The 23,212-nt window shown below is 37.7% G+C and overlaps 2 protein-coding genes across 7 annotated transcripts; both read left to right on the plus strand.

The window, feature by feature from the left end:
- The first annotated feature begins 597 nt into the window (after positions 1-597).
- Positions 598-4,053, plus strand: LOC103975757 (uncharacterized). The gene is made up of 6 exons (XM_009390830.3): positions 598-847; positions 947-1,018; positions 1,140-1,235; positions 1,771-2,388; positions 2,912-2,983; positions 3,579-4,053. Exons 1-6 carry the CDS (start codon positions 722-724, stop codon positions 3,813-3,815), a joined length of 1,221 nt encoding a protein of 406 aa, XP_009389105.2. The 5' UTR covers positions 598-721; the 3' UTR covers positions 3,816-4,053.
- Positions 4,054-10,865: 6,812 nt separating this feature from the next.
- Positions 10,866-22,640, plus strand: LOC103975755 (heterogeneous nuclear ribonucleoprotein Q). 6 transcript variants are annotated; one of them, XR_010494595.1, is made up of 13 exons: positions 10,866-11,000; positions 11,146-11,443; positions 12,068-12,606; positions 12,686-12,775; positions 12,867-13,106; positions 13,299-13,827; positions 13,906-14,225; positions 14,325-14,428; positions 14,510-14,607; positions 14,691-14,767; positions 14,836-14,935; positions 15,125-15,986; positions 18,410-22,640. XR_010494595.1 is itself a non-coding variant. In XM_065140362.1 (12 exons), exons 2-11 carry the CDS (start codon positions 11,179-11,181, stop codon positions 14,932-14,934), a joined length of 2,361 nt encoding a protein of 786 aa, XP_064996434.1. In that variant the 5' UTR covers positions 10,866-11,000; positions 11,146-11,178; the 3' UTR covers position 14,935; positions 18,410-22,640. The 6 variants fall into 6 exon arrangements, 1 of the variants encoding a protein (XP_064996434.1); XR_010494594.1 differs by having other exon boundaries at positions 10,932-11,018; XR_010494593.1 differs by having other exon boundaries at positions 10,953-11,064.
- Positions 22,641-23,212: the final 572 nt, after the last annotated feature.

Below are 23,212 nucleotides of genomic sequence, written 5' to 3' on the forward strand. Positions count from 1 at the left end.
CTATTTTGCTCTAAATTATTTTCAGAAAGCTACCCACATATTACATCTCCCTACTACTGCACACGAAGTTGGCCCCCACATATTTTATTTCCGTCCACGTCCTTGCCTTACTTGGCCCATGACACCGACCTCTATCCACCTTCTCCCACCCGCCGTGGTCATCACCTTCCATCAAATCAAGTCAAGCCTACAACTATTGCCACCTCTGCTAACTACATGCATATATAATATTTATAATTAACCCTTTTTTAAATTAAATTTTTTTTTGTTTTTTATACAATTTTCCCTTCTTATTTTATCTCATCTTTTATTTTCTAAAAGATGATATTATATAAAATTTAAAATTAAAAAAATAAAAAGAATTAGCAATTTATACGTAAAATATATTAAATTTTGATGCGACCTTAATTTAATTCGAGATTAGATCTGTCTTGGGACGATACCGACAGCATCATCATTATCCAGAAAATTAAGAAAATAGTAAATAAAAGGAAAAATAAACGTAATCTAACTAAAAATCTAATGAGGCTCTGTACCACTTACCCGCCATGTTCTAACCATCGACCTCCGCTTCTTTATGTCCCCATCCATTCACCCACTCACACGCCTCATTCAATAGAAAACGAGCTCGATTTCAACGGCGACTTCACCTCCACTCGTCTTCATCCACTTTCTCCTTATCCAACTCCATCCCAAAGAAGAGCAGGAGAAGGGAGAAGAGATGGAAGGCCTCGTGAAGGGGTTGATGAAGGTAGCGCTGGACGCGGTTGCCGGCGACGACGACGATGACTCCCGAAGGTCACACTCCCCTTCCCGCGAGGAACGGTCCAGATCCACTTGGGCTCAGGTCCTCTCTTATTCTCGATTCACTGTCCTCGGTCCTCCTACTCAATCTTGCTTGCTGCATCTGGATCCGTGTGCTGAATGCGGTGCTGGTGCGAGGCAGGTGGTTTCGTCGGGGCATGAGGAGGATGCCGAACCCGAGGCGGGAGGCCGAAACCGGTGGAGCTCGAGAAAGGTGAGGTTTTTCTGTCCTTGTGTTCCATTGGCTGTCTTGTTCCCGGTAAAGATCGGATTTTGATGAGGGGATTTGGTGGTAATCGACAAATGCTGGGCTTCTTATGTGTTGCATCGTAAAGGAGGAGAACGACAATGAAGGGAACGAAGGAGGCTGGGAGACCGTCGGCAGCGGAAAGACCCACGAGCAGCATGGTCAGCGCAGGAGGCCGCAAAAGGTTTTGTCTTTTCATATGGTGTTTGATTCTGTAGTGCCATTTTCTTTTCTGTAGTTGTTCTTAGGATTATTATTGTGGGTTCTCTAGTAATAATAGATGGGACTATATGGCTAGCAATTGGAACTCGGTTAATTCTCCTTGAAATCTGCTTGTCTGAAGTTGTCGATCAAGTCTATCCCAATGTAATTTCTGCTGTCACTGAAGTTGGCTTGATTAACATTGGACTGTTGGCAGTTTGATTGACTATATTTCGGTAAAGTGAAACTTGATCAGATCTATGGTATCAGAACCTCATAATTTTAGTTTGCTATAACCACAAATAGTTCTTCTCTCCAGTATGATTTAGTTCGTAAGAGAAATGGCACATTGCAACAGCAAACATGGAATAGCCAATTCAGAACAAATAATTTATGCTACCCATGCATAGAAAGATTAGGAGCTCATGCTTGATTTCTTATGTTGTATGAGATGCAAATTGCAAGGAATTGTTTGATTATCTGATTTAACATGATTAGTTTCTTGTTGGACTCTTCAGAGTTGGCAGGCACCAGCAGAGACCTGGAGTGCATTTAAGAGGCATCCCGATGAACAGCAGTATATGGGTCATGCTAAGAATGCTGTGAATGTAGAACCAACCAGAGAAGAGCTCGATGACTTGTCGAAAGCATGCAGCAGGCTGTGGGAACTCGATCTGAATCGTTTGGTGCCTGGAAAAGACTATGAAATTGACTGTGGTGGAGGGAAGAAGGTCTATCAAAAGGGGGACATGGCATCCGAGTGCCTGTTCAGCTGGCTCAGTGATGATATACTTAGACGGCCTACGTATTCTCGATTTTGCTCTCTTCTGGACAATTACAATCCTGATGAAGGATGCAAAGAAGTGGTCACTTCAGAAGAGAAACACGAACAAACTGCATTTATCGAGGAAATAAGCAGGACTGCACCAGTGAAATATCTTTATCACTATTTAGTTTCCAAGGAGATCGTATCTGATAACTATGAACACTTCAAGAGAATGATGTGTGGTTTGTGGTTCGATTTATATGGCCGAGGTGGTGTTTCTGGTTCTTCTTCTGCTTTTGAGCATGTATTTGTAGGAGAGATCAAAAGGCGCGAAGAGAAAGAGGTCTCTGGGTTTCACAACTGGATTCAGGCAGGTTTCTTTCAAGTTTTGTGCATTTTGTTTGTTCTATGAGGTTAAAATGTCTTTCTTTGTTGACTGTTTGGTGCTGTGAGTTGTCTTATATGTTTGTTCATGTGAGATTTTAGTCCATACTTAGCCGCAGACATAGATTTTTTAGGAGGATAAGACTGATCGAAGTTGTTATTATCAATCTTTTTGTGTTAGAATTTCATGTGGAAGAAATAAGATTGGTGTAGATTTCTGCTATTAACTCCTGCTTATTTATGAAAAGCTGAACATATTCTGGTAAGCAGTTCATAAACCGATAACCATGATACAGTATCAACAGCTGCTCATGCAACATACATTTTTCACAACACTAGTAATGTTACTCAAAGCATGTAAAATTTGCCAACCCAACCCTTTCTTTTCTGGTATTGCATTATTTCCAATTAATGCACCTTTTTCACATTTTAAACAGGACAAAAAATTATACTATGTTGCAATATGTTCTTGAGAAAAAATCTTGTTTACTTGCAACTTTCTTTTGCAGTTTTATCTAGAAGAGGCTAAAGGAAGAGTAGACTACCAAGGTTACATTTTACCAAGAAGAAGAGGACCGTATGTGAGTACATTGAGAACTGTTCTTTGTTAATATCTTCTCATTCATTCCTTAGCACTAGATTTCATCTTGAATCACAACTAGAATAAGTCCATCTGCCATTGGCTCTCATCATTCTTAAAACTATAATTCCAACTCACTTCATATGCATACAAAGAGCTTTTTGTTTCGATGCACATAATGAACATGGTGCCTGCAGCACTAGTCTATATCCTACAGAGTAGAGTATCAGATTCAGAATAGATGTCAAGAAAATTGCCTAAGGCCTGCCTGCTAATTCTATTAATCACTATCTCTCTGCCGAACTTTTGAGGCAGTGCAAGAAAAATACAATCTAAAAGATAAATGAATATATCAACAGAAAATGTAATACAAATTTACTCAAAGAAAATGTGAAGTGTACTGCTAGTGGTATAATCTATAGAGAGCAAACTATTTCACTATAATTTTCCTTGTAGTCTTTCCTAGAGATAAATTTTGCTTTCTGAGTCCATTTACAAAGTCATAATCAATACTCTTTGCATTGGTTCAACCTGATTCCTTGAAGCATATATTAAGTAATAACATGCTGACATTATTTCCATCATGCAACCTGCAGCCAGATTCCGAAACCCAGGTCCTAACAATTCAGTTTGAATGGAATGGCATTCTGAAATCTGTCTCTACTACTCTTCTTGGAGTGAGCCCAGAATTTGAAATTGCCCTTTATACTCTTTGTTTCTTTGTTGGTGGTGAAGACAACCATGTTAATCTAGGTCCATATTCTGTCAATTTAAAGTGTTATCGGCTCGGAAACGACAAAATCGGATCGGTGTTTCCTATAGCTGAATGTTAATTCTAAGATCTTCTTGTATAAAATGGAGATGCTGCTATCAGATACAGCACAGTTCTTTCCCTAAACACTATATTGGAATTTATTTGTGAACTACATGTAGTTGCTCTCAGAACGCCGAACTATAAGATCGTCCATTGTGGAGAGACATTAGAGTTCTATTAGTTGTGTTGTGATTCATCTGGACACGGTTTTGAAATATTTGATTAAATTATAATCCTATGCTTTCTTCTTTGTTCTTTGATAATTGAGCAGTGGAGAGTCTCTTCTCAATCTCATGAAACAACACAATGATGATGTTACACCTAATAAATAACTCAGCTGAAAAGGTGCCTAAAAAGATCAGCTCATAGTCATTCTTTTACTTGGATAAATAGTTGTATCCTGAAATTGGTCATTTGTTCTTAAATCGGACATCTACTTAATGATCAAATAGTGTTAGTCTTAGAAATGGTCATCAACCTCATGGGATGAAATCGAGTCAATCAAATGATCTCTAGATGCATTTGAGATGGTTGACTCTTCATCTCCTCGAGAGTAGATCTTTCTGAGTCAAAGGATCTGGCAAAACTACACGAAGATACATCCAACAAGGTTTCTATAATGCTTAAGTTAAGACAAAGCTCAAGAATGACAATTCGGAGTGTTATGAGACAATGCATGTTTGAGGGGCCTTACTTCTATAAACCTTTGGGTTGGGGCATCGGTAGGGTATATTCTCTTTTAGATATGTGCTTGCATGGTGACACATCATCATTTGGCTGTTTAGGTGGGCTTAAGTGTTGTCACGTCATCGCTTAGCTAAATGGATCCTGATGGTTAAAATGGGTGTTGTATGTCTAGTCTTATTTAGCAACTTATGATTTCATTCAATGGCACATTATGCTTCGAGAAAAAGGCTTATATGTAGATGCTTGAGATGTTTGAACATCAATTACACATGAAGGCATCGGGACATGTTAACTTTAACCATTTGTGCAATGGGTGTCAGACGTAGGAGATGTATAAGGGCATCACATCATGTGCATTTGAAACACTTGGATAGAGGGTGTCGAACACTATAGACACATAAGGCCATCGAGGTGTATCGACCTAAATTATCCGTACAAGCCATGTAGGAGATATATTAAGACATGAGATATATCAAGTTGGATTGTCAACGTAGTAGAGGTTAAACAAATAAAACACGTAAGAACATCATGACATAAAGGGTGTTAGACGTAAGAGATGTGTGAGGGTATAGCTGACTAACTTGAACCGTCATGGTAAGGAATATGCCATCAAGGTTGCTCAAATAGAGACACATGACACGAGTTGCATGCTTTGTAAATATGGGTATGTCATAGTCGTCTCGAGATCGCCATAAACTCAGATTGCTACGATCACATTGGAGATGCAACGGACTTGGAATTTTACGACCGATGACGATCGCTTCTTTCATGACGGTTGTCTTCCTCGTAGCGGTGGCGTCCCTCTTACCTACGAGAAGCAACCAGCCTACCCAATCGACGTCGATCAACCTTCTTCCTAGTAGATTGGCATCCTCCATCCACGGTTGCGGTGCCTCGTCGGTAAGTAACGTGGACGACCCGATTTGGGCTCAACGGCAGTCGGTTGATCTGCACCAAATGGTGGTTGTTCCTCCTCCAACGCTGACGACGACATCCAAATCGGCAACCTCTCTTCCTAGCGTTGTCCATTACCAAGTGATGGCATATCGATCATGGCCGATCAAATGGCCTCTAGCAAATCAGTTGCAGGGTTTTTTCCCTTCATATGTAACGGTGACTGCATAGTGGCTGACTTGGTAGGCCTCCATGGGTCACGTCATCGTCCAAGTATGCCAACCCTTATGTTTGGATTGGATGCCACGTGTAACATTCTAATTGCCTGTCAAATATAGTTATGTCATTTGTCCCGAACAAATTTATATATAGGATGTTTGATACAATATTTGTATGGATATGTATTTTTTAATTTTGTTCATACTTATAGTAGGTTTTACAATCAAATTTTGATTGATTTTTATGATCATTTTAGTTCCGTAAAATAAGTTATGTAGTTTTTGCATAAAGATAAAACTACACAAAAATATATTATCCAAGTAATTATTTTAGATATTTTTTATCTCTGCATAGGGGTAGAGTGTTAACTAATATAACATCTTGAAGCTACTTGGGTGACATATAATTGGATGGACCTTTATAGTATTATTTAGAGTTGGTTCATTGTTTATTCCACAACAATATTATGTGGGCACTTATTGAGACTTTTGGCTACGATAGATCATATATAACCTTTTGTTGTGTGACAATTCAATGCTTGTGAAATCTATATTTATAATTTGTAATATCCATCAAGTGTTTATTGAAATGTTTCCTTATGGGATTCTGAGTTAAATGCTTTTTTTAGTTTGTCTTTTCTTTTGTAATCCCTTAAAAGACCATAAGAGATTTTTGGGATGACTAATCCTTTACGGACAGACACGCAATGGTGACATATGACTTAGGTAAAACTAGTTATATTCATAATATATGATATCAGAGTAAGACAATTATACTTAGAAATATTTGGTATGCAAATGTGAGGGACCTAGTAGGGCTACATACATACAACCAACATGTCTGACCATTTGAGAGAAAGGGCATAAAGATGTAAGGAAAAAAGTCGCTTAAAGGAGTAAGCATCCAAGATTGGCATTTAGAGGAATAACTGACCTTTCATGCAAGAGGCGCCATGAGGACAACTGAGCTAGGAAAAACGTATAGTCAACAAAAATTAGGATAGCTGAGTTCGAGTTATAACTTAACGTTGACAACCAAACTTGATAGTGTTCAAAGCAAGCATGGTGCTTAACCAAGAATGAGAGCATGCAAGGAGGAATGGGTTGCTCGATGATTGAAATAGCTATGTAAATCTCATAAAGGTGAGAGAAATTGCAACTCGAAGAATTTAATACTCATGCAAGGGCTTGCATATAGACGATGGACTGTTTGTAACCATCCTAAAGTAATCGAAACTCAATGTCATGGAGTATGAAAATTTTTTCTTCGATATGGGAAGGATACATTCACAGGAAGTTTAGTATATTGCTAGGTATTGAGGGGCACAGTAGGGGCTATATTGACAAATAGTCACAATCTAACAATTACGTTCGTGGTAACAAAATAGTACATATTTTGTTCAACAAGGCGGAGAAGTCCAAGGGAATGGTGGCATCCAACACTTCCAAAAGGAATAATGCAAAGAGAAAAGTTGCTTCAATATGACAGATATCCAGGAGGAATAAGTACTGGTTCTCCAGAAAGAGAATCATGTGTAATGTACTGCATATGTTAAGGGCAGTACCTCAAGACGATAGCTTCATAAAGCTTAATGGATTTGGCAAGCGACGAGAAGTTATCACATGATCTTGCATGAGTGACTCTCGATAATACCAAACGAATATACACTTAGAGCTTATACGAAGATTAGACTCAACGGAGGGTTAACCCTTGGAATGGTGGGCATAAGAGCCACTATCAGCTCGATACAAATCGAGGAGTGAAACAACTTGGGTGGAACTTAGTGAAGTGCCCAAGCAGCATGAAGAGGGTCGATATAGAAGACAGAACATAGAGTAGATGCATGAATCTTTTATTAAACATAGGTCAAGGATATGAACTCTTACAAAGGCAATAGCAAGATCATGTTATTCCATAGGTCCCCCATTCTGATGAAGCAGAGTCACCTTATAGGATACCAAAGTCAAAGAGAGTTTCGAAGTACATGCACATTATCTTAACGAAACAATTAACGGATGGACCAAGACAACTCAACTTACAAAGGCGAAGTTAGAGTCAAAAGAACCTAGCACGAGCAAGATAATGCAGAATATGGTACTCTTGAAAAATATACTATATTGTTAATATTTAAATTACCACAAAGGAAGCTATGCGCAATGGTGATTATACTGGGGACAGGAGCATAGGATCCAAACAATGATGTATCAATTTTAGTAAAATCGATGGACTACGAGAGCTGTTGGGTGACAGATTATCATAGAGTTGTATTTTATCTATGTGTAACTTGAGAGCGAGTGGACAAAGATTGATTGCTAAAAGAACGAACACAATTAGATATGACAAAGACCCTATCATGTGCTAGCAAAAGTCACATATGGAGATCACAATTCGAGTTCATCACACAAAGATTATAATAAATGGAGGTATCACTAAGAGAAGACATAATGCAATGAATCGTGATGAAACAGTTCAAGGCAATGCAACATACATGAGGTCATACTGTAAGCTCTACCTCTATGAGCGACATGACGATAAAAAAGCTATGAATTTAAGAAGTGAATTCTTTAGTATTATAGAGGCGGGTCTGTTGTGCATGCATCAAATTTTACATTGATTGAAAGCCTTAGTTATCAATATATAGGGATTGTATACCAATAAGGGAGATTTCAAGTATAAGTACCAATGAATCCCATGGGGAGATTTGATTATACAAAGGTATGATTGGAGGTGTTGGAGAGTTGTATTGGTCTAGAACTTATATTCGCTTGAAGGAGCCCAATAAATCATAAGACAAGGCTGAGCAAGCGAACGTTGCTACCAATAAAATCAGCATAAGCCTTGTAACTATTAAATCTCGGATTTTGATGATGAAACCAATTAATATAGTTTATGATCTAATCTGCGTTTTGAGTGACGTAGGATTAGCTTCGATTATGAAGAGACAATTAAAATAAGAAGAATCAATATTGGGCCGGAGTAGAATATGTCAGAAGATTGGACGTTGAGCCGAAGGATTGGTCGACGTGTTGGCAGAATGCTTTGTGCCATGAATTCGAGCATCGGGCTTAGAAGAGTGAACATTGCACTAAGGAGATCGAAGTTGCAGAGGTCAACATGCTGATTCGGCAAAAGGTCGCAAAAGAGGATGATACACAGAAGGATTGGATGAAGCGCCGATGAACCAATGATATGTCGGACAACATATGATTAATGCTTTGTAATAATTGTCTAGATCGAAGTGGTTTTAGTTGTAATTGAGTTGGTTTAGAATATAATTAGGTCAACTCAATTAGGGGTCAATTGAGCTTATGTTGTGGTTGTTTTGCGCCAAGAGAAAAGCTCATTCAGTGACCCAAAAGTTGGGTCAAGCAGTGGCACCGCCAAAGGCTCAGTCTCCAAGACACAATCTCCAAGACTGTGTTAGGCGGTAGTACCACAAGACTGGGTGATAGTACCACCCAATGTCAGGTAGTGGTATCGCCAGTTTGGGCGATGGTACCGCTTAGACACATTCTCCCAGACTATGTCGGGCAATGGTACCACTAGATTGGGCAATGATACTACATAATGTTAGGTGGTGGTACCACGAGTCTGGACGGTGGTGTCGCCTAGACATGATCTCCCAGACCGTGTCAAGCGGTGGTACCACCTAGTGTCAATGTTGTAGGCAGTAGTATCGCCCATCACAGGTGATGGTACCGCTAGGACTCGAGAAATTCAAGATGAGATCTTTCTTGACTCTATTTTTAAAGTCAATTGTCGTCTATAAATACCTCAGTTATTCTGGAGACACACAAATTAGAGCATAAAGGGGTTGCTATTATGGGTTGTAAAATTGCTAAGTGTCTAGTTTTGAGATCATTCTAAGAGAGGTACGAGGTTTGTAAGGGTTGTCTCCTAAACCCATGAAAAGGAGAAAGAGTATAAAAGGGTAGTTGGTTTTTATCCATTGAAGGAAGACCGGTAGTGTAAGCTGGTGGTCTTGAGTTAAGAGGAATCAGGAGTGAATGTAGGTCACGATGACCGAACCATTATAAATCTGGTGTGTTCTTTTCTTACTACTTACTTCCATTACTTAGATGCCATTTCACTTTATATTTACTCTAAGTCATTACATTCATTACTTTCCGATATAGGCTTGAAACGATTTTATTGAACGAAATTTTCTAAATCGACATAATTTAACGTAAGCACTAATTCACCCCCCAATGTGTCTTATTGATCCTAACAACAATATGATGATATAAGTGAAACATAAGAGTTGTAGTTTGTTTTTCATTGATTGAGAGGAATTGCTCAAAGAATATAGCGGTATTGATGCAAGTAATTAAAAGAGGTGAGGAAGCAACGATAAATCTAGAGGGTCTAAACGTTGGTTAGGAAGAATGTGAACTAGTGTCATAGTACTGTAAAAATAAATCTATCAATCATGAAAATAGCATCGAATAATATTAGTATGAGATATAAGAATATTTATTTATTTATTCATGTCTATATAATCAACGATGATTACAAAATGAAAGAGTGACTTCTCTTGCGAAGCTTGGTTAGCTTGGTTAACTTAAATATGATAATACACCAACTAGACATGTCATATCAATATTACATCTAAAGAGAATATTTTCTTATTAAAGCACTTAATCTTTCATAATCAACCAATAAATAATATAAAAGAGGTTTTTTCTTACACTTATTAAACTAATATTAAACACTAAAACTCCTTACAAAATTTTCTTATCTACGATGAATAAACACTAACTTGATTAATGAAACTATTTTTGCATTCAAACAATTAATCTTTTGTATCCAAACATCCTGATGATTAAAAACAAATATTATATAAGGGTTTCTCCATGCATATTTTAGTTATAAATTCACTAAACTAATACTGAACACTCGAACTCCTTACGAGATTTTTTTTAGGTATAATAAATCATTACTAACTTAAACACCAAAATATTTTTTTTAAATCACCCCTAATGCAATTTTTGAACTAGAAATTTTTTTTTTGACTTATAAAGAAATTATCTCTTGATCGAGTTGTGCCCCTTTACGGCATCCCTCAAAATATTTTTTCTCTCTTTTAGACATAATAATATTAAATCATCGGTTTGCGGTGTTAGCGAGAGATCATAGCCTGCCGAATAATTCGATGGACCCGAATCCGAGTCCAACACAAACCCAATCCGACCTGCTACTGTAATGACGAAAGTATTCTTACGACTCTATCGGATGGATTGGCGGTCAGTAGAACCACTCGACGAGGGTAATGTAGTCAAATCAGTCGTGCGTCGCGCCGTAGCATTCTATTTCTTTAGGGTTTCGTTGGCCGTGCGTGTTTTTAACTTGTTTTGTTCCCCTAAAGATCTTCCGCGCTGGGGTTTCTCCATTGCCGGCTTCATCGGTAGGTTTTGCTTCCAAGGTCGGTTCATCTGGTCATCTCTGAAGGGCTTTGATCTCACCACAAGGTTGCGGATGTCGCTGCCGCGTTTGTTCGTTGCGGTTGTTTGACCTTTCTTTGATCTTGTTCTTGGGTATCGATTCTTTAGGGTTGGACTTCTGTTTAGATTTTTGGACCGGAGATGCCTCCTCGACCGGCGAAGAAGGGTTCGGGAGGGTCAACGGGGGCGAGAAAGACGGCGGCTAGGACGGCTAAGGGGACCCTGAAGGCCAAGAACCAGGCCGAGGTGAGCGAGGATCCCCCCAAGGCGGAAGAGACCCGCGCTCCCGTTGAGGAGGTGAAGGAGGAGAGCAAGGTCGAGGAAGTCGTCGTGGAGAAGACCGTCCAGGAGAAGCCGGTCGTGTTAGATTCCAGTCAGAATGACCCTGAATCGGTGGATGTTGAATGTATGGTGTTCCGTCCTTTTAGTTACCTTGTTTTCTTTTATTTATTATTAATTCTCTATTCTAACTTGAGAAAAGTTGTTTTGCGACTGTTTTAAGGTCTTTTACTAATCTAGATCTCGTTAAGCTGTTCTCGTATTCGAGCATCTGTTCCAACTGTTTGTTTAATCTTCTGATAGAAAATTTATGATTCGTAATTGTCTATAAAGTAGTTTATGTTGACTTTAAGATACTTTTATCTTTCTTCTTGCTACAAATTTTGCAAATTCCATTTAAGCTGATTACTTGCGCCTGGTGTTTGCTATTGGCTATTAGAATTCTTTAGGCGCCCATCATCTTGTACATGTATATCTTTGCTTCTGTAAATAGTTGTTCATTATATCTTATACGTCGTTCAATGCCACTTGCTGTGTGATGTCCCTGCTTTTTGGAGGGATCATTATGGTTTATGATATATGGAGCTTTGCTTCAAGAGGAATCAACATGGCTTCTTTACTCGATAACTGTTTGATAAATCTCTATAGTGGGCATCGATTTGATACATACTGCTATGATCAAAATGTCAAGATAGAATATGTTAGTAATTTTTTGTTGAAGTTGAATTTATTTTTGTGTTTTGTACTGCAGATGAAGAAGATGTGAAGGAGGTTTACTCGGAAGAAGATAAAAATGAAAGGTTAGAGTTGGAGGACAATGAACCAGAGTATGAACCTGAAGAAGATACTGCTGTAGATTATGATGAGAAGTATCCGGAGAATGAAATAATAGAAGATGATGTTGATGAAGGTCAGGAGGGTGACGAGGGTGATATGGTCGAAGAGGAAGAAGTTGACGTGGGTGATGAGGAGATTGAGGATGGTGGAGAAGATTTAGAAGGTGAAGAGGAATTTGAAAATGCGGAGGAAGACCGGATTGATGCTGAAGAAGATCACCATGAAGTTGTTGAAGAGCATAGAAAGCGCAAGGAGTTTGAAGTATTTGTTGGTGGCCTAGATAAAGATGCTAATGAAAACGATCTCAAGAAAGTTTTTTCTCAAGTTGGTGAAATTACTGAAATCCGGCTTATGATGAACCCGATAACAAAGAAGAACAAAGGGTTTGCATTCCTGCGTTTTGCTACTGTGGAGCAGGCAAAGCGTGCTGTTTCAGAGCTCAAGAATCCTGTGGTTTGTTTTCATCTCCCTTTTTAAAATTTTGTTTCAATTTTTCTTGTCTCATGAGAACTTGGGCAATCATCTTCTGTAGGTGAGAGGTAAGCAGTGTGGTGTTGCTCCAAGTCAAGACAGTGACACACTCTTTGTGGGTAATATCTGCAAGTCATGGACAAGGGAACATGTAATATGCTGGGTTATTGTTTTATTTTCTGATTTTTAATGTAATTTTCTAATACCTATTTATTTGAATTTTGTTTGGGTTTAATATGCAGTTTAAGGAGAAACTAAAAAGCTATGGAGTTGAAAATATGGAAGATTTGACGTTGGTTGAAGATACCAACAATGCAGGAATGAACCGTGGTTTTGCGTTTCTGGAGTTCTCATCACGCTCTGAAGCAATGGATGCTTATAGGTGCTTGCAGAAGAGAGATGTAGTATTTGGAGTTGATAGGACTGCTAAGATTGCCTTTGCAGATTCTTTTATTGAGCCAGATGATGAAATCATGGCACAGGTACAATTTGATTCCGTTATATGAATGCTGTTTTCCACTGTTTGGTTCAGTGGTAAAAAGGAACGCCAAAAAGTAAATCAGTCTGCATTTTGTTTGAACTTGAAATTAAAAAGTTGGCTATAGACCTTTTTTTGCATTTCCATGATGCAGAGAACTTTTTTGGGTTCATATAATTTGGCTATTCAATGTCAGGTTAAAACTGTTTTTATTGATGGGTTGCCTGCCGTATGGGATGAGGACCGTGTAAAGGATTACCTGAAGAAATATGGCATAATCGAGAAAGTAGAGCTTGCTCGCAATATGCCAGCTGCAAAGAGGAAAGATTTTGGATTTGTTACTTTTGACTCCCATGATAATGCTGTTGCGTGCGCTGAAGGCATCAATAATGCTGAACTCGGGGAAGGTAATGACAAGGTTAAAGTTAGAGCTAGATTGTCAAGACCACATCAAAGAGGTAGAGTGAAACACGATCCTCGGGGAATTTTTAGGGTTGGCAGGGGAGCTCCTCGAGGTGGCCGTGTGCCTTATGGTCGCCCTCCACCTCGTAGATTCCCAAGTTATGCCCCTAGATCAATTATTGCTCGTGGTATGCCAATTGGTGGTCGTGGATTGAGGAGACCTTTTGGATATAGAGATAGACATTCTGTGATGGCAGTAGCAGAGAGGGCAAGACGATTGCCGCCACCTGAGAGGTCCTATGACAGAAGACCACCTGCACCAGGTAAATATCTCTACCTCTTTCATGGCCATCCTGTTAACTATCTGGTCCACTAAAGCGTTTCTTAATATCTTTGATTAGTTGCTCCATACCCAAAGTTCAGTGCTAGGAGGGACTACGGTAGGCGTGATGAGCTGCCACCTCCTAGAAACAGAGCCATTGCTGAATATGCGTCCAGAGTTCCCACAGAGAGACACTTGTCTTACAGAGATGATTACTCCCCCCGAGGGCCTGGTTATATGGATATTCCAGCACGCAATGCTTCTCGCCCTGGTGATAGACGAACTTTCATTGATGATGGTTATGAGCGAAAACTTGAAAGGCCTGTCACTACTTATCGAGAAGGACGTAGCCGAGACTATGATTCAATTTCTGGATCAAAACGTCCTTACTCAGATCTGGTTGGTGCCGTTAATTGATTTTCTTTTTTCAATTTCATATGCATGTTTTTCTTTCTTCTCCTATTTAACTTCTGCCTTTTGGTTCGTCTACTTCTTTAGGATGACACTCGTTATGCTGATGTAAGTCTACGTCAGTCAAGGGCTCGCTTGGATTATGCTGTTAGTGGCAGTGGTTCTCAGTATGGAGATGCTTATAGTGATAGGTTTGATATGTATTTTCTAGTCATTTGTGAAATATGTTGATTGACAGTTCTTCCAATTATCTAAATTATTATGATAAGCAGGCTTGGTCGGTCTCATATGGGGTATAGTGGTAGTCGGTCTTCAGTTTCTGATCATGATAGTTTATATGGGAACCGTCAGGGAATGACTTATGGTGGAGGTAGGCACATTTAGTTTCAACTACTTATTGAATTGCTATATGTTGGTGCTTGTCATTGTTATTAATTTCTGATTTCCATATAGGCTCAGTCAGCGGCAGTGGTGCTGGTGGAATGTACTCGTCAAGCTTCAATGGTGGCTATATGTCCCGTGGTTCTGATGTAAGCACTTTCTCGTGTCATTATATTGTAGCCATCAGGTTGCATTTTTAATATGCTGCTTTGTGCAGATTGGTGGTGGCTCTTCTTCATCTGCATCCTTCTATTCTGGCCGTAATGTAAGCGGAAGTGGATATGTAGGTGGTGGTGGGTCTAGTTCGTACTACTAAGGTGCTCTCACTTTTTCACTAAATGCTATTATTTGTTCTATTTTTTCTGTTTTTGCATGATAAACTGTCATCACTGGCCGTCATGCTTCCCTTTTATTGATTTCACTGCAGAAGGTATTACTTTTGTTTTTAAGCACAGCTTGCTTGGTTGTGTCTAGTGATCACGTATAGATTTGTCTTCATGGCACAGATTTGACATTAAAGAGGACTGGTGTAGGCTGTGGATTATAAGAAGCTTCTCAGTATGATGCCTACATGCTTGGAAAGGGGAGTTAATACCAAGCATGCTTAGCTTGATTCTCTATGAGAGAACACCTCATGAACTCGAGTTAAGAAGCAGAGGGCAGTAAGGTTTGGTCAGAAGAGTTATTTGCTTATTGACCTTTAGCTAATAATATTCGATGTATGGAATTTAAAGTACTGTGGGTGAGAAACAGGAACACCAAGAAATATATGGTGTGGTATGTATGAAGCATGTTTTCTTCTGCTATTAAGATATTATCGGATGAGAAAAGGTTTTAGCAGCTTAGTTCTTAATGAGCAATATTTGTATGATAAATTGAAGTTGAGGTGTACCTGGATACTTTACTTTATCATCAATGCTTGATCCAAGGCATTTTAACTTAACCAGCTTGAAGTATATCTTGTATTTGTACTGTGACAAAGATATCCCAGTGGCACATGATCTCAGTGGCACGATAATCTTTGAAGGGTCTGATAAAATAAAATTGAGAAGGCTCTGAAATGTTTTGGACTAGTGAAAATTTCTGTTTCTCTTGCTAATACAGCTTGTTGGATATATTTCCCTTGCTAATACGGCTCGCTGGATATGTTCTCTGTTTTTGCACTCTGGGATTGGCAAGTTGGTCTTTGTTGTAGACCTTCCAAAATTGGTCCCTGAAGTTATGGGAATCAGAGTTTTGTGCATGTAGCACATATGGATATGTGATAGTTACATGGCTGCTTATTATCTGGAGCAAACTAATTATTAGACAAAGAAGCACTGTTAACGATTTTGAGGACTACACTTATGTTTCTATTATAGATTTCAGGTAACAGTACGTGCTTCCACATCTATTCTGTATAGGTTCTTTTTCAGCATGCAGTCTTCAGAAATCGCGACTGTTAATTGCAGAAAGACATGCAACTTCTTCTCCATGTTTGGTTTGAAATGTGTGGAGCAAGAGCATGAGTGATGTACTATTGGAGTTTTAACTACCACACTAATGATTCACACATTATTATTTTATTCGGACAAGCCATTTAGATAATTTTTAGAACTAGAAGTACTTTGCTGCACTTATAAGATTAAAACTGGAATCACATGCAACTGAGTATGAGAAATAGTTTGTTGATTGTCATAGGAAAGACCAGACAGAAGCCTGATGAAATGGAATCTCCAGTTTCAGTGTTGATATGAATTTTCATTTGATAAGTGGATACTTATAAGGCAATTATTTAATGATGCAAATTTATCTACCTATGATTAATAACTAAATCTACTACCAGATTGTGGTATTTGATAAAAGAAGGGAAGGAAATTTTTTTTGGGTAATTCTGCATGACCAGAAAGCGTTCCCTTCCAACTTGATTATTTTCCATTTGGATCGTCAATTTCAAGGTTATCAGTTTCTCAAGGAAATGAATTGGTCCTTGACTGAATGTCTTAAGCCTATAGTTTCTGTACTTGACCATGAGAGGTGCCATTGATTGACTGCTTAAGATGAGGAATTTATCTATATCCGTTTTTTACTTTTGACACGTGATGTCAGGATAGTTCATTATACATTCTTTTTACTATTTAACAATCGACTAAATGACCAATCCATTATGAATTGGTCCTTGATTAAATGTCTTAAGCCTATAGTTTTCGTGCTTGACCATGAGAGGTGCCATTGATTGGCCGCTTAAGATGAGAAATTTAGCAATATCTGTTTTTACTTTTGACATAGTTGTTATGTCAGGATAGTTCATTATACATTCTTTTTACTATTTAACAATCCACTAAATGATTGACACTACATTATACAAAATGTTCCATGTTTTTTCTCTCTTAATATTGTCTTTTAGTTAAGGTTCTTAATCTTGTACCGTATTGGTGTACCGAGCTTTGCTCGATATGGTACGGTACGACTAATGTAAATTAGGTAAGAATAGTGTCCCAAAGCTCGGTACATCGATACGGTACGAGATTAAGAACCTTAACTCAAAGACAATATTAAGAGAAAAAAACATGGAACATTTTGTAAAAAATACCTGAAAAATAAAAAATGTTAGGATAGGGTTTTTAAGTTAGAAATAACTATACATTTAGTATAGTTTTAGTAAAACTAATGTAAATTAGGTAAGAATAGTGCCACATGTTTTTTTCGGGCTTTGAGGAGTAGCCTTGTGCAAGGTTCACAATTTCGGTTCGTTTTGGATCGTCCTTCCGTTAATATTGAATTATTTATAGCAAATTATTTGAATTATTAGATTATTTTATATATAATTTAAACTTTAAGATTCAAATGAATTTAGTAATCATATGTGTAGATATACCTGGTTCTATTACCAAAACGAACGACGAACCTCCACGGGTGGTGGATCGGGGTCATCGATCTTATATATCTGTATATCAATATGATATATTTGTCGGATCCAATCCTGAAATTGATTTTACGACATAGTGTATTGATACACCATATGCTATTGGTGCATAAATGTGGTGATGGTCGTACGTTGATCGTCGTGAATCCACAAATTGTTGCTTTGTTGAGTTTACGAGAGAAAATGTGAGAATAAGATAGAGATTGTGAGTAAAAATGAACTTGAGAGAGTTTAAGAGTGTGAGAGGTGAAATGGATTGAAAGAGAGGGGAGAAAAGTGTTTAAAAACCCTTTAGGATGCCTCCCGGTCAAATTGACCGTTTGAAAACCATTAATCGGTAACGGTCAGTTTCGATCAGTACCGACCAGTATAGGTCGATAACGATCAAAATTTCGATCATTACCATCTGGTACAGTTCTGTATCGCCCGATACAAGGCCAAATGCTTGATACCGTCCGATGGCGAGCGGTCCACGTGCTGGTCTGTTGGCTCACTGGTACGTATCGCCTGTACCGGGCGGCACAGTACGGTATTGCAAACCCTGCTTCCAGTTTTTTTAGTTTGAAATGCAATATTGTTGATTTGTCAAATTAGTAATTATTTGCCTCCCTTGGTTGCATTCTCGGTCTTTGATTTTGTATCTTTGCACTATGCTTTTAATTAGAGAGTGCATCTGTCCATACCATATACCATATTCAAGTTTCCAGTATGCTCAATTATGCATGCCTTACAACTCATAGAACAGCTGAATTGAGCAAATCTTTTGTTTGCCTGTATTAACTGAATTCTTTGTTGTAAGCGATCTTGTACTGTACCACTACTTTAGTAAACATGACATTTAGTAGACATTTTTTGGGTAAAAATCATCATGTTCTTTGTTTTGTAGTTGGATTAGTTATGTTTATCATCTGATCTGAAGTAGTTATCTTCTATATGGAGCTTTATGACCCAGGTGTTCTTGTTTAGATTGAAAATGGCAGGTAATGACTTTGATTCACATCCTATTATTTTTTATTTTTTATCCATCTTATTTTGGTAAAATTGACTTTTGTGCAATTTGGAGTAATTTTATTCAGGTTATTTAGACCTAGAGGACCTTGTTCTGTCTTTAAGTAGCAATGAACTTGGTTTCCATCTGATTTTGCAGCACCATACATATTTTATATCTACCGTGTTCAGTTCCCTTGTATAGCCACTTATTAGTGTAAATTTGTTGGCATTTTGAAGCACTCCCAGGTACTTCATAGTTTGTAATGAATTGTGTTCAAAAAACTTAGATGGTTTACACCATGTGGATACCAAAACCGACACTAGTGTCGATACTCTGAGACTGCTACACCACTGATCTATAGGGTGGTATACTGACCTGTTGCCATTGTGACAAAGAGAATGTGTATATGGTAGTACAAAACTGGTATAGTACTTATATTCGATAAATATCGGTTTTTATGTTCTGGTCTGACCAATAATTTAAACCATTGTTTACAGAATTATAATAATGATTCTAAAATTTAAGAACCTAATCAATATCTATGTAAATTACTAAATTTTACAAGATGATCGACATCACAATTTATGTTTTTGATGTATTGATTTCTTTATACTCTACTATTGTTCCAAACGGGATTCTCAGATAATGTGTTTTAACTGCTAACAGTGAAATGTCCTGTGAATGGGAAATGCCATTATTGGGTAGTGGGATGAACAGTCTGAAAGGCTCATTAATAGACTAACTTGAGTAATTTTGATGGTTGATGAAGATGGGAATGAATTATTTTGCAAGTATTTTGGAGAGTATCTTTTGGCAGAATGCAGTTGTTTAGGAATAACCTTTGTGAAGTTATAACTATTTAGGACAAGAATAAATGGTCACCATTCAATTGGTATCTTCGGCTGGGGTGTCTTATTTCGGTGCACTGTATAATTTAATCTTTCCATTGAAAACCCACTTCTTGAGAAGCTTATGCAATGGTTGAAGTTTTGATGGGTTGATGGAGATGTTGGTAAGGATGAACAAGTTACTTATGGTTTTCCTCATTGCGAACCATATCTTCAGGATTTTTGTATTCTATTGTCCCTTGTGCTGGAACTTTACAATTATGATGTTAGCTGAATTAATGTGCAAATGACTGGTAATGGCTTGGAATGGTTTTTGTTTATTTTTTATTTATTTCTTTTTTTGAAATTTGTGTTTTGGTTATCACAGAATGACAGCCAAATGATTTTGATTCTGAAGCTTTCTCCAGCTTGTCGCCTTCTTAAGTCTATTAATTTCGACTACTGGAATCATACCTGTTCTCATCCAGATCGATACAGGTTTAGTACATGTTGTGTAGCAATACATGGTTTTGGGTGGCATGATGGGTGGTAAGTAGTAGATACCTAGATCCATGGATGAAACCATCCCTCATCCACTGAATACAGTAGCGGAGAAACCTTAGCTTATCAGTTTTTTCTATTTAACATTGTTTCCTGCTGCTTTGAATCTGTTTTATCATGCTAGAGTAGACTATTGGGTTTGCTTGATATTTAGCTTCTTCCAATTTTTTTGGATGGAATTCATTTGTTACTGTCAACCATAGAGCAGTTATGTCATTCTTGTCAACAGTTGCTGTAGCCCAAGTGTTTCTTGTTGTCATACCTGCATCTTTTTTCTTCTTTCTGGTATCACTCTTGAGTCTAAATTCTCTGCTTAGTCCAAGCTCTTATGGGTTCTGTTCATGATTCCTGCCTCTAGAGGCCAATGGTTTCGTCTTTTCTTTTTCTTGATTGATTATCTTCAGTTTTAAGGATGGATAACAGAAGACTGTAAGCTTATTGTATAGTTGTAAGCTTTCATTACTCGCTTTGACAGCTGCACATGCTATTGTATTGTGTGGATCGTGCATCTGGATTTGATTGCAAAAGCAAGTGATGTATCATATTGTTTCTCTCTTTCCTAAATTTAGTTTGTGCAGCTCCACCATCCTTGTGGTGACAGGCATTCATGGTCCTCTTTTGGATGCACTGTTTGAAAATTTAGCGGTATTTTTTTTTTCCATTTACTGATGGTTATTTGTATTTGTGCATGATAGACTGATCAAGGATTTATTTCTTTTTTTTTTCCGCTTGACTTATCCCCTGTAAGTTTGTGACTAAAATGGTAGTCAGTAAATTTTGTTGACCTTGCCCTTTGTAATTGTAATTATCCAAGTACATGTTATGTTCCGATCAATAGTGTTTGCCCTACAATGTGAATAAAATGTTGCTGTGGATGACATGAAAAACTTGGATACTGTGAATCCTGCTCAAATGTTGTGGTGCTTCTCTACTCTATTTTCCATCTATGCGGAGAAGCAACTGCTTTATGACATGAAGTTCATAATGAACATGTAAAAGATGGGGTGTTGGTATCAACAAAAGCATTGGTTATTTGCATTTAGTCATTGGGTTCCCTAGTTATGTCACTGGTTGTGGTTTAATTTAATATCTTGTTTCTCCTTGGTTGAGGATGTTGACTCATATTGGATCAATTGTATTAGCAAAGCCCAGAAAAAAATTATATCACATTTTCTAATCAGGTTGGATAGTTAATTAACTGGATGAGGTTGATTCATTTATGATGCTTTTATTAATTTCAAAATCTAGTTGAATTGGAAATCAAAAGATGGGAATATTATATGATATTGACGGAGGCTGTTGCACTGGCGCTTGGTATACTCGCGAAAGGTCTGCATCTTTATCGTCTGTCCGAACTGTTCAATGATTTGTGAAGAGTGTGGGGTTTTTCACAGGACCCAACTCACTGAATTGCAATGCGGAGCTCGGTCATTGGCAGAAAATGGTGCACCATGTGACCGCCCAGAGTAAGCTTCTCCTCGCACTCATCGTGAGAATTTTTTTTGTTTCAAGATATTGTCATGGAATCTTTTTTATCATCTTAAGTTGAATAGAGAGTGATGTAAGTAGATCTTGAAAATATGGAATCGACTCATCATGTCACAACACAATCAGATCCATCAAGTTGAATAGAAAAACGTTGTGATATTGGCAATTGGAAGAAAAAAAAGGATAGTGGATATAATGGATGGGATGAATGAAAAAGTCCCTCGACTTTTATGTTGAATGCAATGGTTTTTTTTTTAGCAAGTTTATGTTTTTCCTACATGACATATTTGAACTCCATTGTGAAGTCCTCGACTTCAATAGCAAGTATTTTATTTTATTTTTCCTTTGATGGGTTAGCGAAAATATGGAATTACTTATACTGTAAACTTTTGTTGTTCAGTGTCTAGTAAAAGGGGGGTTGTATCTGATGTACAGTGGTCTGCCTGGCTAATACTAATGTTGGCAAGTAAGCTTATAGTTTGTTGTTTTAAGTGGAAATCTTGCATGTCAGAAATTTGGAGATGCTAATTCTGATGCTTATTATATTCTTTTTCTCCTAAGAGTGGTAATCTCCAAATTATAGAGTTCAATTATGAACTGTGTTGGTCCAGAATGCATTGATGAAATTGTTGTCCTACTCATTCGGAGGATACATTATGTCCTAGTTCATTCGGTGCATGCCTATTCTAGGATGCTTGATATGCTTCCATTATATTGTGAAAACTAACTGTTGAATTAATTTTTTACTGGAGGATTGGTAGTCCAATTTCTATGTGACAATATAAATTGAGATTTCTGGGAGACATTGAACAAAGAAGCTTCCCAGAGAGCTCTGTTTGCTTTGGGGAAGAGGAGGTGCTCGACATGCAAGATGTGACTCTTCTCTAGCTTTCCAGGTGGCCTCACTGGAGATGTCAATGTAAATGAAGATGGCATCGCTATTCGTGTTGGTAGGTACTCAGATGAAGGTATTAACCTTGTTATGGATAGAGACCAATGGTATGGATGGAAAGCTCAAAGATGCGAGGTGGAAATTTGAGGTCCAGAAAAGATGGCAAGAGCAATTCTTCTTATGAAATGCACTAGTCCAGGATGAGTAGCGCTCAAGATGGCTAGAGTACAAGAGGTGTTGAACTTTCTGATCAAGCATTTGTGGAATCGACGTATGTGCTCATGAAATGCAGCCATAGAATTGTGCTGATTCAGTTTTAACATGTTGATAATATGCTTTTAGTGTTTCCTGTGTGCCATCTCTTTTCTGGTGTCTATCAACGTATGTTTATGTGCATTTTCTGGAATCGAAATGAATAGAGATAAAAGGTCAGCAGTGACATTGAGCATAGTTGTGTGTGCATCACATGTAGATCCTCCATGGCCATCGTGATGGTCTCCAACTTGATCTAAAACCGCTACCAAATCTTTTTTTGTATTTTTTCCAACACAAGGATGTTTTTAAGAGATTATTTATTTAGACAAGTTTTATTAAGATTTCTTCTACGGTATGCAAGAGGGGGTTAATTATATATTATCTTCTGTATTCCTATTCCTATTAGTATTGTGGTTTTGTATTTAGAAAATTTATATTGAGATTTTTATAATTTTAAAAATAAAATAAATAGGTATATTTATTTTAATGTTATATTAACGAAAAATATAGCACGTGATATTAGATAAAAAAAAGATAATTTAAAATTTTTATTTTTAATATGGAATATAATAAAATTATTTTTTTATCAGTAAATTTGTGAAATAAAATATATCTATTATTTCTATATGAAATCAACACATGTATTGTGTGTTATGTATTACAGGACGACGAGTG

This window comes from Musa acuminata, chromosome BXJ3-2 (assembly GCF_036884655.1).
Source record: "Musa acuminata AAA Group cultivar baxijiao chromosome BXJ3-2, Cavendish_Baxijiao_AAA, whole genome shotgun sequence".
NCBI lineage: Eukaryota > Viridiplantae > Streptophyta > Magnoliopsida > Zingiberales > Musaceae > Musa > Musa acuminata.